The sequence below is a fragment of the Haliotis rufescens genome, unplaced genomic scaffold (assembly GCF_023055435.1).
Source record: "Haliotis rufescens isolate VD_foot unplaced genomic scaffold, xgHalRufe1.0.p SCAF_5, whole genome shotgun sequence".
NCBI classification, from domain to species: Eukaryota; Metazoa; Mollusca; class Gastropoda; order Lepetellida; family Haliotidae; genus Haliotis; species Haliotis rufescens.
Window position 1 is genome coordinate 27,816,752 of NW_025964223.1, and position 13,722 is coordinate 27,830,473.

The 13,722-nt window shown below is 39.8% G+C and overlaps 2 protein-coding genes across 3 annotated transcripts; both read right to left on the reverse strand.

Annotated features, from left to right (window-relative positions):
* Positions 1–263: 263 nt before the first annotated feature.
* LOC124110323 (immune-associated nucleotide-binding protein 6-like) lies at positions 264–4,017 on the reverse strand. 2 transcript variants are annotated; one of them, XM_048383858.1, is made up of 3 exons: positions 3,893–4,017; positions 3,697–3,732; positions 264–2,088 (listed from the first exon to the last, which is right to left on the reverse strand). In XM_048383858.1, the coding sequence occupies exons 2-3, from the start codon at positions 3,697–3,699 to the stop codon at positions 757–759; spliced, it is 1,335 nt and encodes a 444-aa protein (XP_048239815.1). In that variant the 5' UTR covers positions 3,700–3,732; positions 3,893–4,017; the 3' UTR covers positions 264–756. The 2 variants fall into 2 exon arrangements, with proteins under 2 accessions (XP_048239815.1, XP_046325551.2); XM_046469595.2 differs by lacking the exons at positions 3,697–3,732; positions 3,893–4,017 and adding an exon at positions 2,863–3,173.
* Positions 4,018–10,192: 6,175 nt separating this feature from the next.
* On the reverse strand, positions 10,193–13,404 carry LOC124110307. Its single transcript, XM_046469573.2, has 2 exons — positions 13,300–13,404; positions 10,193–10,775 (listed from the first exon to the last, which is right to left on the reverse strand). The coding sequence occupies exons 1-2, from the start codon at positions 13,364–13,366 to the stop codon at positions 10,297–10,299; spliced, it is 546 nt and encodes a 181-aa protein (XP_046325529.2). The 5' UTR covers positions 13,367–13,404; the 3' UTR covers positions 10,193–10,296.
* Positions 13,405–13,722: the final 318 nt, after the last annotated feature.

Below are 13,722 nucleotides of genomic sequence, written 5' to 3' on the forward strand. Positions count from 1 at the left end.
GTGATGTTACACGCGTCTCATAACCGGTGTACCTGAAACGTGATTTTGTAAACACTATCCAATATGGCGGAAAGTTCACTTCGGCGTTCGTGTTTGCGTATTTTCCAAAACATTCTAAACGATTCTAGGGTTATCGGAGACGTTTTGGAATGATCATGGGTGATTTCATGAAAGACAGATACCCGTGATCACTAATATGCTATTTTTGAAATTAATTTCTCCGAGTAAATATCCTAAATTTAGATTTCAAAACATATGCTGTAAATAACGCCGTGAGTGGTGATTTAGTAATGTGTAAAAAATGGCGACATTTACGATGTACCTAATTTTCAGGGGTCATTTTCAGTACTTTTGCTTGGCCTAAAATGCCAGTGTATGGTAGCACAGAACAGAGAATTTCCCATCTTATTTAAAACTGTGAAGTGTATTTGTGTGGATGATGTATTTTGAATTTTATTCGACTTCAAAGTGAGGGTTGTAGAGGAGGGCATATATGTCCCTGTGGCATCCAGGGGGCTAATGGTGATATGTACTTCAACATCATTGAATCCACATCACGCGCAGTGTGATGCTAAATTTTACCTCACTCACTATTACAATGCAAATGTAAATTTAACACGCCATCTATTGACATAAACAGTATGTATCATTTCTATTTCTATAACATTTGGAACAACTCTTCTAACAATACATATACTCTAACAAAGTAATTGTACACTGACATCTACAGCATACATCCAATGACACAGCTCACAGCTAACTTGTCAAGTCCATTATTCTGTGATCCAGACACCATTTGATCCACCACGGCATACCGTCCTCACGAGTCTTGCTGATGACGGCGAGTGCTGTCGGCGACGTCTTGTACAACTGTCGCACGGGCCACAGCAGTGAGTGGGCGGCATCATGGGGGACACCGACGTAGCATGACGTAAGGACACCGTCAACGACTATGGTGCCAGTCATAGTGAAGGGGGCGTAGATACCTTCCTCCTCGGACAGCCAGATATCGGTCACCTGTTCATTGGTCTGGTACTGACCACCTTTGTCCAGAACAGGCAGCCAATGGTTCACCCTCACATCCTGGGCATACATGGTCTGCAGGCCGCCTGATGTCACAACATATACGTGGTGCTTCGGAGATAGCTTCAGTACATGAGACTTGGTCTTCAGGCAGACAAACGTCGAGCAGTAGCATTCTAACTTATGGCCAAAGAGATAAACCTCGGTCCAGATTCGCTGTCCTTTAAGCCCGAAAGTAAGCACATTTTGACCCACGGTTAGGTCCTTGATGCATATTCTTCCAGCGTCAGCAGTTATCACAATGGATCTGCCTGGAAAACATTCACCCGTTTTCTTTATTTCCTTTACTACTTCGTCCACTCTCGAACTTTCACTTCCAGTCAAATTCTTTGCCATATCAAAGAAGGCATTTGTATACCGTATGGACCCGTTTTTGAGGATCATTTTGTCGATATGTTTGATTATTCGCACCGTTTCCTTTTTCGTTTCAGTATCGGTGCTACACATGTTATTGACGAGTATGTACTTTCCTCCACAACGTGATAGAAATCCTTTCAAATATTCATCTCCCGTCGTTTCAATGAACTGATCGAAAGTGATGTTTTGTTTTTTCTTCGTTATTTCAGCATAAAAATTGTCCCCGTGAGTGAAAACGACTAGAGCATACTGCATCATCTTTGGTCCGAAAATAATTTCCAATTTTTGCAGGGCATCTTTCTCCTCCTCTGTCATCCGATCTCCCTGTTTCAGCACAATAACAAATGCATCATACCCTTCCGGTAGACACACGACTGCGTTACCGAGCTCCCGTAACGCTTTTTCTGGGTTGCACGTGTCCATCGTTCCTGGTGTGTCAACGACATAGAGGTCTCGGTCATCGACTCTTTGATATGCCAGTTTGCATTTGTGTGTAACTGATTTGGCTCCCCCACAATATTCAAACGACTCTTGTCCCAGTATCGTATTGCCAGTGGCACTCTTCCCTCTTCCAGTTCTTCCTAGTAATAACATGTGTAGAGGTTTTCCCTTCGGAACTCCCGGTTTTGATAAAGAAGGCAGGTTGGCCTGAATAGCAAACGGAAGAACTATAATTTTAATTTACACATAAATGTTTTTGTTGGAAGGTTTACCATTTCTTAGCATGATTTCACGCTCGTCTGAAATATTTTAGAAACCAGTCTATACTGCACGTTTGAAACACGTTTATGAGAATTATTAAGTTTGATCACGTGCATTCCATATATAAATTAAGAGCCGTAAAGAGACAGAAGTATGTCCCATTATCCGTTGTATTGGAACGTGGCCTCATCAAGCTGGTGGTGTATTGGCGGTTAGACAACCGATCATGCCTGTTAACTAATGTTAGAAATGAAAACAACCTTCAATGTACATGTAGATGAACATATCGCTGAAGCAACCTTTGACTTACTTACTTATTGAATCCATATTTATTGTACGCAGGGTAAAAACCAAAATATCAGGGTTATACATGTTATGTTCTGAAACTACCTAAGGCTTAAACTTACATGCAATATCACTGAAATACTCTTCACTCATTCACTAAGGGGAGATGTTAAACTTAATGCTTGTTTGCTGCTTCACGACGCACTCAGCGCGCTCAGCGACATTACATGTATAGGATGGCGGCTTGTGAATAATCGAGTCTGGACAAGACAATCCAAAATAGGCCGTACGGAGCTCACAATCAGCCACGTCACCGTGCCTGACCACCCGGTTCATTTAGTAGCATCTTACGCCAGCATGTGTTGTTTGAGGTCTGTTCTAACCTAGAATCACCACGGGGTCATGCAACTTATAAAATATTTGTATCATAGTTACCTGGAAGGACGAACACAAAATAGCGTGAAACCCTGTTTATCTGGAAACCTGCCTCTGTTATGAAATATTCGTGTTAATTTGAATGAGATATAAATCCGGATATCTGAACTTGACAGGAGTTCCCATGACTGTAGCGGCCGTCCCTTCACCACCACCATACCATGACCATGCATAAAGACATGTATATTAACCAGGTACATATATCCAGTCATGACTGATATGACCTTTACTTTCCCACGAAGCGGGTAACATGTATGTCTATACCACGGGTGGTGGGGGACCCCAGTGGCTGTCTTTATTTCGCTATTTCCACAACCTACAATGGGAGATGTCATGTTCGATTTCCAAGAAATGAATGTGTTGCATTAGTATTTAGATTATTGTCACGCCACGCGCTGACGGCGTGATAGTCCCATAACACTCCTAAATAGGACCATACATAAATCAGTTACTTTTTACGCAGAAATCAGTGGATTGTCACGTCTGTACAGTTTGTTTATATTTAAGTAAATAGTGAGACAAATGTAACGTTCTCTCCATAGGTATAATTTGAAATGTGACTGAAAAATCTCGTTCACCTCTCGGCCACCATACAAACACCTTCTATCCCATAGCATTCGACCTCGATACGTGCAATGCAATTTCAAAAGCATATGTCTCTCATGTCTTGGCGTCTAGCCAAATACTTGTACTATTTATGTCGGTTGTTTGGTGACATGCTAGAATGCAGAAGCGTGTTTTTCAATACAGGCGATATATTTATCAAGATATGAAATTAAGTCACTAAAACATGAAAGCTTGGGCTTCACACACTTAAGACATGCTTATACTTACCATGATGTTTCTTCGTATCAAATATGGCCAAATAACCTGTTTAACGAAAAACATATAGCTGTGTTAATATTGTTATGTTTACATGTAACATTTAATGAAATATCTGAAGTAGTCATTTTAGTTAGGTATACAATAGATAGATATATGATCTTTACCGAATGAAACATTTAACATGTAAACACATGAATATACCCACCTTATGTCAGAGTGATTCGGGCTTATGTTTACTGTTGTTGGTTGGTAAAGATAGAATACAACCCACATGACAGCTTGGTGTAAGGTCGTAAAGCCTATATAATGACTTCCTTGTCTACAAGATAGTCTATACTTGAGACTACTGCTGAGTTTAAGTCAAGTCTTTTATTCGTATGAAAGCCACTGGCCCATATACAGATAAAGTGCATTCATACATATTACAATGGAACATGAATTCATACGTAGTTTCTACATTTATAAATATTCCAATTATGGCATTACATTTTAACATAACCCATTGCTACTTCAAAAGACACAGTAAATCGTATGTAAAACGAATTCGTTCACCAAAGTGAAGCCATCACATTTCCTCCATACTTGTACTCTCAAAATAGTGTTACGTCCGACGTGGCCCGGGCTGTCAAAATCTACTTGCACCTGACAAATGTGTCATGGCATGTGTTTTACTATAATGAAGATATCTACCTTAATACAACTATATAATGTCACAGATCGTTGTATTTAAAACAAACACGTTGCTCAAAGGGAAGCCATTTTCCCCTAAACTCTGAACTATCTGTCACAAGTGTTTGGTCCGACTAGTACTTGGCAATGGAGCCCATACATAATCGGGCTCGTGGAAGCAAAATCATTCTTGAGCACCTGTTGTCAATCTTATATTTTATGGAATGTTTGCAATTAAAGTTATGTAAATAAATGAATCTTTAAATAATGAGTGTGTGTGTTCAATTTAATTGATTCACACTCCCCTTGATGTAATTAATGTTTACACTATGTACTTATTAAGCTAGGTAACTATACTGTGCACGTAAAACCCGTGTGCTCACATAACACTTGTTGTTTTATTCAGCTGCTCATGTATTGCTATATATTCTCAGCATTGTTGTGTTCTATTTATGTATACAGTGTACACATTCAATGACATGCCGTTCGGCATATGATTTTTGGTTATAAACCGTAGTTTAAATATAAAAGATGTAGTCATATTATTGAACAAGCAGATTGAAATTGTATATTAATATTTATGTAGTTTTATTATTCGGTTTAAGTTGTGCCTTGCTTGGTTGTATTAAGGTAAAGCTTTTCATTACGTTCTTCATAAATATCAAAGATCATGTAAGATTATTTAATTTATTGGTAACACATGTAGTACGTGTCTTACCTAAGAGTTATCTTAATTATTTTCAATACATTGTCCTCAATTGCGGTATATCACGTGTGTTTTATTTTCAACCAAATGTAAAGTGTATTCGTTTCATTGTTTAAAATGCAACTGTTTATTGTATGATACATTGTCAGTAAGATTTATACAGTAACCGTGAATTCATAATTTTCGGAATATTTTAATTGTCTTAGGCTGTACTTTGCTTATGTGTTATTGTGATATGTAAAAGACTGATGAGATACACCGAATAAAGACTGGTCACTAATAGATGCTTCTCTTGGTTGTTTTAAGGTGTGCGGTCCACGCTAATTCCCCGACAACAAATTGTAGGTATTATAATCAGCCTAGACCCAACATAAACCTTAAAGTTTATTATACAGGTCGTAAGGTTTATTATACATCTATAGAATATTATTATATCTACATCTACCTGAATACCGCTCAATGTCACAGAGCGTGGTATTTAAAGCAAACTCAAACATACGTTACATCCCGTAACACCTCTTCTGGGTTGCACGTGTCCATAGTTCCTGGTGTGTCAACGACATAGAGGTCACGGTCATCGACTCTTTGATATGCCAGTTTGCATTTGTGTGTAACTGATTTGGCTCCCCCACAATATTCAAACGTCTCTTGTCCCAGTATGTTATTGCCAGTGGCACTCTTCCCGCTTCCAGTTCTTCCTAGTAATAACGTGTAGAGGTTTTCCCTTCGGAACTTGCGGTTTAGAAGCAAGTAGACTGGCATGAATAGCAATTCTATAATATCAGTAATATTATGAAGTTCTAACTGTATAGTTTCGCTCTTTCCTTAAAGATGCCCGAAACCAGTATATAATATATATGTGTCATCATTGGTTGGAACATACAAAGCAACTTTTAGTTCCAGTTGTTTGGGGGATAAGAGAGTACAGTTGGTCTAGACGTATAATCTCATAGGGTCGCAATAGGATGCTCGGAGTTAAATCCCTCGGAGGTGGCAGAATACTCTGGTCGTGGGGTGACTTCTAATCCCATATTGGCCCAATTTATGAGTGTTGTTTTGTTAGTGCCACGCCGGTTCTCTAGGCTTTAACCCGATGATAAAGATCTTAGACCTACATAACTTTCCTCCCTGACAGCAATTATATCGCTGAAATACTGTTAAAGATAACTCTCTCAACCGGTCAGAGGATGTGTTAACCTAAGGGCCCAAGAAATAAAGCTTCAGGTTCAGAAGCTCACATTCATGCTCGTGTAATATCTGTGTATCATCATGGATGACATTTGCTTCAAAGGCTAAACACAAAGTAGTGAGTAACCCGGTTTATCTGGAACCATCAGCTGTTAAAATATCTCTCGACCCGCAGGTTCAGCCACGCAAGTACGCAAGATAACTCCCAATCCGATCAGTTCACCTTTGAGTAACCTTACCATTGACGTCAAGCATACCCTTGATATTGATGACTGTATGTGCATCACCCACAATCCCAACCACCTCACCACACCCGCCCCTCACCTCCTGCGGGAGTAGGTATAACTTTGTACTACTTGTACTACTTGTAAAATTGAATGTCTGATACCTGATTTCAGGACTTGACTGAAGTTCCCGTCCATGCCTCCGTACCTTCACCATCAATGGATAACCGTGTAACTGAGCCCAGGCATGACTGGAAGAACTCTTACAGCAGACACACTCACTGTTCATAGCAGATAACGCATGGAACCAGGAATCACGAATGATGGTCTGAGTATTTTGACGAAAATGCATCAACGTTAACAAGGATGGGTTAAATGTAAAGGTTGGACGATACATGAAATATTCGTAAAAGATAGGTACTCACTACCATGAAACATGGAGAAATGGCAGAAGCGTGAGTCAAAATATTTAGATATGGCTGCCAGCGCGACCATGTTTCAATTCGGATAATGTCATTATTGTTTGGATTTGGGAACAAAATGTGAGATTCATAAACCTGGTGACTTCAAAAAAGAGGTGGAATATGCAGTTTTATTACCTCTCTCTGGGTATAAAATATTCTATGTTCATAGTATAGTCAAAACTTAAGTACAGAAAGAAAAATACCATATACCCTTACACACGTCGTTTGCTTACAACATATCGCCTTTCACATGCAATTCAGACATGCTTGGGTAATGAGGCAAAACGACATTTTCAATATTGTCACCATGTCCTCCATACTTACGATGTGAAAGTCCTTTCGCGAATAGGAGCTTCCATGCCCAGTTCCAGCGGCATAGTATCAGATGCCTCCCTCGCCTTCTATCCCACAACGTTCTGCTCTGAATCAAGGATCATTGAAGGAATGCTTGTCATAGTTTGGCTTACTCTCACATTCTCTTATTTAAGACAAGTTTACTTACCAAGGTGTATCTTTTGATAAAATGCTGCCCAAAACACTGTCACCCCCTCCCCCCCCCAAAAAAAACAAAAAAACAAAACAACAACAAAAACCAAAAACAAAACAAAACAAAACAACAAAAACACACGAATCTAACAATTAAACATTTCATGGAATATAGTGGTTATATACGTCTCAGGTACAAAAGGACTATTTTTTAAATTAAAAAATGATACATATACAATGCTTCATACTACCCAGTTTGATATGGCATTTATAGTAAATGTGGGTCATTGAGAGGGAAATGTCAGTGCGGGGAAGTGTCCGAGTGGTGAATTGTCCTGTGTGCAATATCAATATTAAGTATTAAATACGTATTAGCGGGCACGTGCGCCTCAGTTGTTTAAGGCGCCGCTATCTGCCAGGATTGTGGGTTCGAATCCAAGATTTTCCATAATAATGATCTTTGCTTAGTCAACACCATGCCAGACTGAGTGTTCACGTGTTTGACGGCCTTTGAAGTTGTACTATAATGTTTACAGTAAAGAGTATCGGAGACTATATCTTGAAAGTCAGAAATGTTACAGGTGGTATTTTAACGTGCTTCGTTATCTCGTTTTATAGTGAAGTGTTTTAAAATCACCAACCCTGATGTGATGCGTCGGTCAGCAGATTTGACACGGCAGGGGACCACAGAAATGGCTTCACACATTGTACCCATGTGAGGAAACGAACCCTGGCCTACGGCGTGACGAGCGAACACTTTAACCACTAGACTTCCCACCGAACCCTTGTGCTAATTGAAATTATAACTAAGCTCTGAATGATTTGGTTGATTATCGAACGTGTCGCTGTTTGTTTGATAAATGACGCCTTTAGATCAATTGTAATTGATATCACCGATGTACGTCAATGTTATCCACGGAAGACCGGTTTCACACCGATTAAGCTGCCCTCTTGAAAAATGAGTTGAATAATGTGAATTAAAAATGCGCAGTCGCACCCACTTAACTAAGCACTCTCTACATAACCATTTTAGAAAATATGTTGTGTCATTGACAAAAGCATATATCAGTAATAAGCGTGTGCATCACATGTAATATTTAGTAAGATAATGAGATGCCATACATGTCATGAGGTTTCGAAGATTAAACCACTGGGGACTGAGTTCAATTTGCTGACACACATTTTTAAATGGTCCACTAGGTCCACTACTTTTATTAGATAAATAGCATATTGTTTTTACAATCTAATGGTGTATACACCATGCATGAACACTGTTATGCATTTATTGTTATTAAATGAATGTTATGATATGTTATCAGTTGAATGCTATGAAGTGATCACTGCTAATACAAGTCAATTCGGCAATTATGTGCATTGTGTTTTGTTTTATCCAAGATGGCGGACGTTTCCGAGCGAAAACGTACATAACGACAACGTATATAACGAACTGATTTCTCTGGTCCCTTGTAGTTCTTTATATCCATGTTCTACTGTACATCAATTCCTGCTTGCCTTCCGTTTTTTAAACGACTTGTGATCAACCTCCTACCAATTAGGATCACAAGTTTAAAAACTTTATGGATCCTGTCGAAGCATTTGCCAAAAATGGCCAAATCTGCCAAATTAATGCAAGAGTACTGTTGATTTGACTCTAATACCTGGAGACATGTCCATTCCTCTTTTGTACTGGATTCCAAAGCTCCATAAAATCCGCACAAAGAGAGATATATGGAAGAGAGAAATGTATCATGAAATCCCAGGCTTAAAGACTAACCATAATCCTTAATACAATCAAGGAAGGACATTCTTTTTTTTCACATAAAATATTTGAGACAAGTGGAATTAATATGATCTGGATTCTCAAAAACCAAAATGATTTTCTTGATTTAGTTTTTTAGAAAGGAACCAAGTTCCATTCTGTCAAAAGATTTTATTTTTCAACTTTGTACACAACTATCCCACATGACAAACTTAAGGAAAAACTTCATGCCTTGATCAGTGGGGCTTATGTTACATAACGTGGTGACCACAGATACAGTCACGTAGCTATATTCAGAGATTCAGGAGAATTTGTCAAAAATGAAAGCAAATGTCATCTTAAGTTTACTGAGAAAACAATATTTAAAATGCTGGACTTCCTCATTGATAGCATTAATGTAAAATTATGGGGCAAGACATTTAGGCAAGAATTTAGGCAGCAATTGTGCTACCCTTCTTGCGGGTCTCTTTCTTTATGCCCATGCTCATGATATAGTCGGAATCGTACATTCGACTCTGCTTTAAGCAGTGTGTTCTATTGAACATGGAAAAGTTTTTGTCGCTTGTATTACGATATCTTAGGTATACGATAGAACACAGACTATAATTTACTTTGGACAGCTTTACAATAATCTTAGCCCTTAGATAGTCTCCAAAACCTAGACACAGGGTCATAACTGTGCTATGCTTAAGTGTAGGCCCCAGTGAGCCGGTTCTCATTGTGGTAATTTGCCATGGATCTTCATCCTTCATGTTTATCATAAATCATTATTATTGGAAAAGATGAAGTACGTAATACACACCGAGAACGTAAAGTTACGCAGCGAAATAGACGACCCTGACATCTATCCTAGACCTGAGATTCCAACATTCACCTGAGTGGATGACTGTGTTTGTCCCCTGTTGCTCAATGTTATCAATTCATATTTATAGCATTGACTCATTCACAGTTGGTTCTATTTGAAAATGTATCGATTAATTAAAATTAAAAACAAACATCAACAACGTTATTTCATAAGCATCGTTAATTTATTAAGACTTTACATAAGAGACATTTCTATTATCAATAGTAAGGACTATTCTCAAAGTAACATCAAGCTCATTAACCAGTATATTAATAAATCCATGGACAGAAGGGGTCGGCGATATTCTCTACTGTCGCGCCCAACAATATGTAATTGGCGAAATTGACAGACAACACGAAAGCATCATACGGCTCGTCCCCCACGCAAGCGTCTTCGTCCTCTGATATGACCCTGTCGTTGTTCATGTCCATGATTTTCCAGTACAGCTTAGCACCTTGGTAAACAACTTTCTCAAATTTATCAAAGTCATCACTTCTCAATGCCATGAAGTTCTGGAGGAACTGGTTTTCTGTGATGCTGTCTTGGCCTCTGAGGACAAAGAATTTGAGCCATCTGGGAAGAAACTCCTCACACTTCGCTTGGACTCTAGCTGCGTTCTCGGATCCGGTCACGTGTTTTGCCGTACAGTTTGCTATGTCCGCTAGGGAAATGATATTGTCGTAATTGTGATCCATGGCGTGGAACCACAGTCGGAACCTGTCCCATAACTCCTCTTCCAGACTGGCATCTGTAGTAAATCAGAAGTATGTAAACCTTCAGTGAGGTGAGGTGAGGTGAGTGAGTGAGTTGGGTTTAACGCCGCTTTTAACAGTATTCCAGTTATATCGCGGCGTGTCAGCTTAATGTGGGAGGAAAGCCCGAAGTGATGCAGGTCTCAGACGTTTACCGCTTCGGTGAAACCCACAAGCACGGGTATGGTGCTGACAAACCTAGAAACATAATCGGTGCGAACCTGGATTCGAACCCACAATCATAGGTTCCTGGCACGCCTAAGGGACGTAACTCTGCACAGCGAATCGCGGCGCCTTTGACGACTGGGCCACCGTGCCCCCAGGTGAGGTGAGGTGAAGTGAGGTGAGGTGAGGTGAGGTCGCGTTCAACATTATTGCACTTATATAGCGACGTGTATGCAGGTGTTTGCGTGCGCGTGTGTGTGCTTATAGTAATCGGGACTAATGCGGTTTTTATAGCGCCAGTCCACTTAGATACCCCACTCTGACACGGTATACCCACTCTGAGCAGACCAGTCCCTGCTTGATCTTCTTACTGCCGCGCTCCATGCAGGGTATCAACAAGTACCATCTTTTAACGTCGTTTGGAATGACGCGGCCTGTGATCGAATCACCGACCTCCCGCTCCCCGGGCAGACGCTCTATCCACTACACCACGGAGGCGATGACAGTACTAGAATTTTGGTTGCCAATTACCTTAGTGTTATATCACGCTGCCTACCTTTCGTGAGCACAATATTAAATCGACCCCCACTTTGAATCGAAGCGTGCCAAATTGTGTTTGCACTTATCAACGCCTTCTTGGAGACTTGGTGCTTTTAATAGATATGAGAAAACATTTCTTTTTGAATCACGAATGTAAAAATTCATTACAAGAAAGAAGAATATTTATATCTTTGTCCAATGGCGACTGAACTCGCCTGCACATATTACACTCACTCACCGTCAATGTCAACAACAGATGTTGACGGCTTCAATTATTCAAAATCATTATTCAATTTTCAATATGACAATTCTCGTAAATTCCATGATGCAAACATCATCAGATATAAAGCATAAAGTTTCAGGAGTATGCTCTGCACTCGCATTTGCAATATTGCAGTCATATAGCGATGATACGGTTATTATAAATGAATTTAGATATTATATAAAATATGTCGACAAAGGACAGTGAAACAATAAGACTATCACAGAGTTGTATTTAATACTAGTATGTACGCGTAAAAAGACATGACTCTATAACAATACAATATATACACGGGCTACAGATGTCAGCAACCTGAGAGAGGTGACCATGCGTGGGGCCAAGGGGATTTACAGAACATCACCGATATGTATGTAGCCCCAGCAGGATTTACAGAACATCACCGATATGTATGTAGCCCCAGCAGGATTTACAGAACATCACCGATATGTATGTAGCCCCAGCAGGATTTACAGAACATCACCGATATGTATGTAGCCCCAGCAGGATTTACAGAACATCACCGATATGTATGTAGCCCCAGCAGGATTTACAGAACATCACCGATATGTATGTAGCCCCAGCAGGAATTACAGAACATCACCGATATGTATGTAGCCCCAGCAGGAATTACAGAACATCACCGATATGTATGTAGCCCCAGCAGAAATTACACCATCCCTGTAGTCGCTGGTGATAGTTTGCAAGTTTAACCAAACACTTACAATAGCAGACATTTAAAAGTCTGGCATACATAAACATACTTGGAATGACGTAGAACTGACATACCTTCTCAGGGGCACAATGTTTTACGCAGATTTAATTGACGATGTGAAAATGTGAGGATATGGTTGACCTAACAAATGATAATTCAATCAACGTTCAATAATGGATTGTGCTTCACAGCCTCAAATTATTCACTTAAACGTTTAACTTAATGTTTTGCATAGCAGCAAATTTGAAGATGCACAAATGCAACTGAATTTCTTCATAAACACAAGAAGTAACATGGTATGTATTTCCTGCGAGGCAAAGTTTCATTGTTCATCTGAAACGAATCTAGAATATACATATCAATTTACATTAAGCTCGTTTCGGAAAAAAAGGACAGTTTTAATGATCACTGTAACGGAACTTCGACCCTATCATATCGTACACACATATGTCCGCCTCAGTGTGATACCGAACCTCAACAGGCGGCTCATGGATGTGAATGAGTGAGTGAATGAGTGAGTATGGTTTTACGCCGCTTTTAGCAATATTCCAGCAATATCACGACATGGGACACCAAAAATGGGCTTCACATATTGCACCCATTTGGGGTATAAAACCCGGGACTTCGGCGTGACGAGCGAACACTTTAACCACTGGGCTACCCCACCGCCCCGACTTTGGTGAAAGTCAACATGACAGTACCAGCCCGGGTGTTAGGGATTAGTGTTTCTCCTCCTCACACACCAACCTTTTAAATACATGTACACCTGTATCCACCCCTGTACTGTAGTCACGTGTCTACCCTGTTACATTCACTGTAAACTTAGAGGAGTCGTACAGACCTGTAAACGTGCAGCTGAAAGCCAACAAAGCTCCAACAAGAGTTGCCACGTGCATCATGTCGAACATGCAAGTTTCAGTTGGAACTTGGAATGAAGGATGAGAACTCAGAGGGTCATATGTATATTATACTGCTGAAATGACATTTGATATTTCAAAAGCACGGCAATTTAAGACAGTGGGAAAATGTCAAAATGTTTCATGCAGGACATTGGTGTTCAACAATTTGTCAGAAAACTATATTTAGATAACTACTTAATTACATGTAATTATCGTTAATATGAGCACAATTTACATTCTGCTTTTTCTGTTTTGAAATCGGCCGCATTCGTGGTCCATTGTATAGAGCGTCTGTCTAGAGAGCGGAAGTCCGTGAGTCGACCCTTGACCGCGTCACGACAAACTATGTTAGTAGATAGGACACT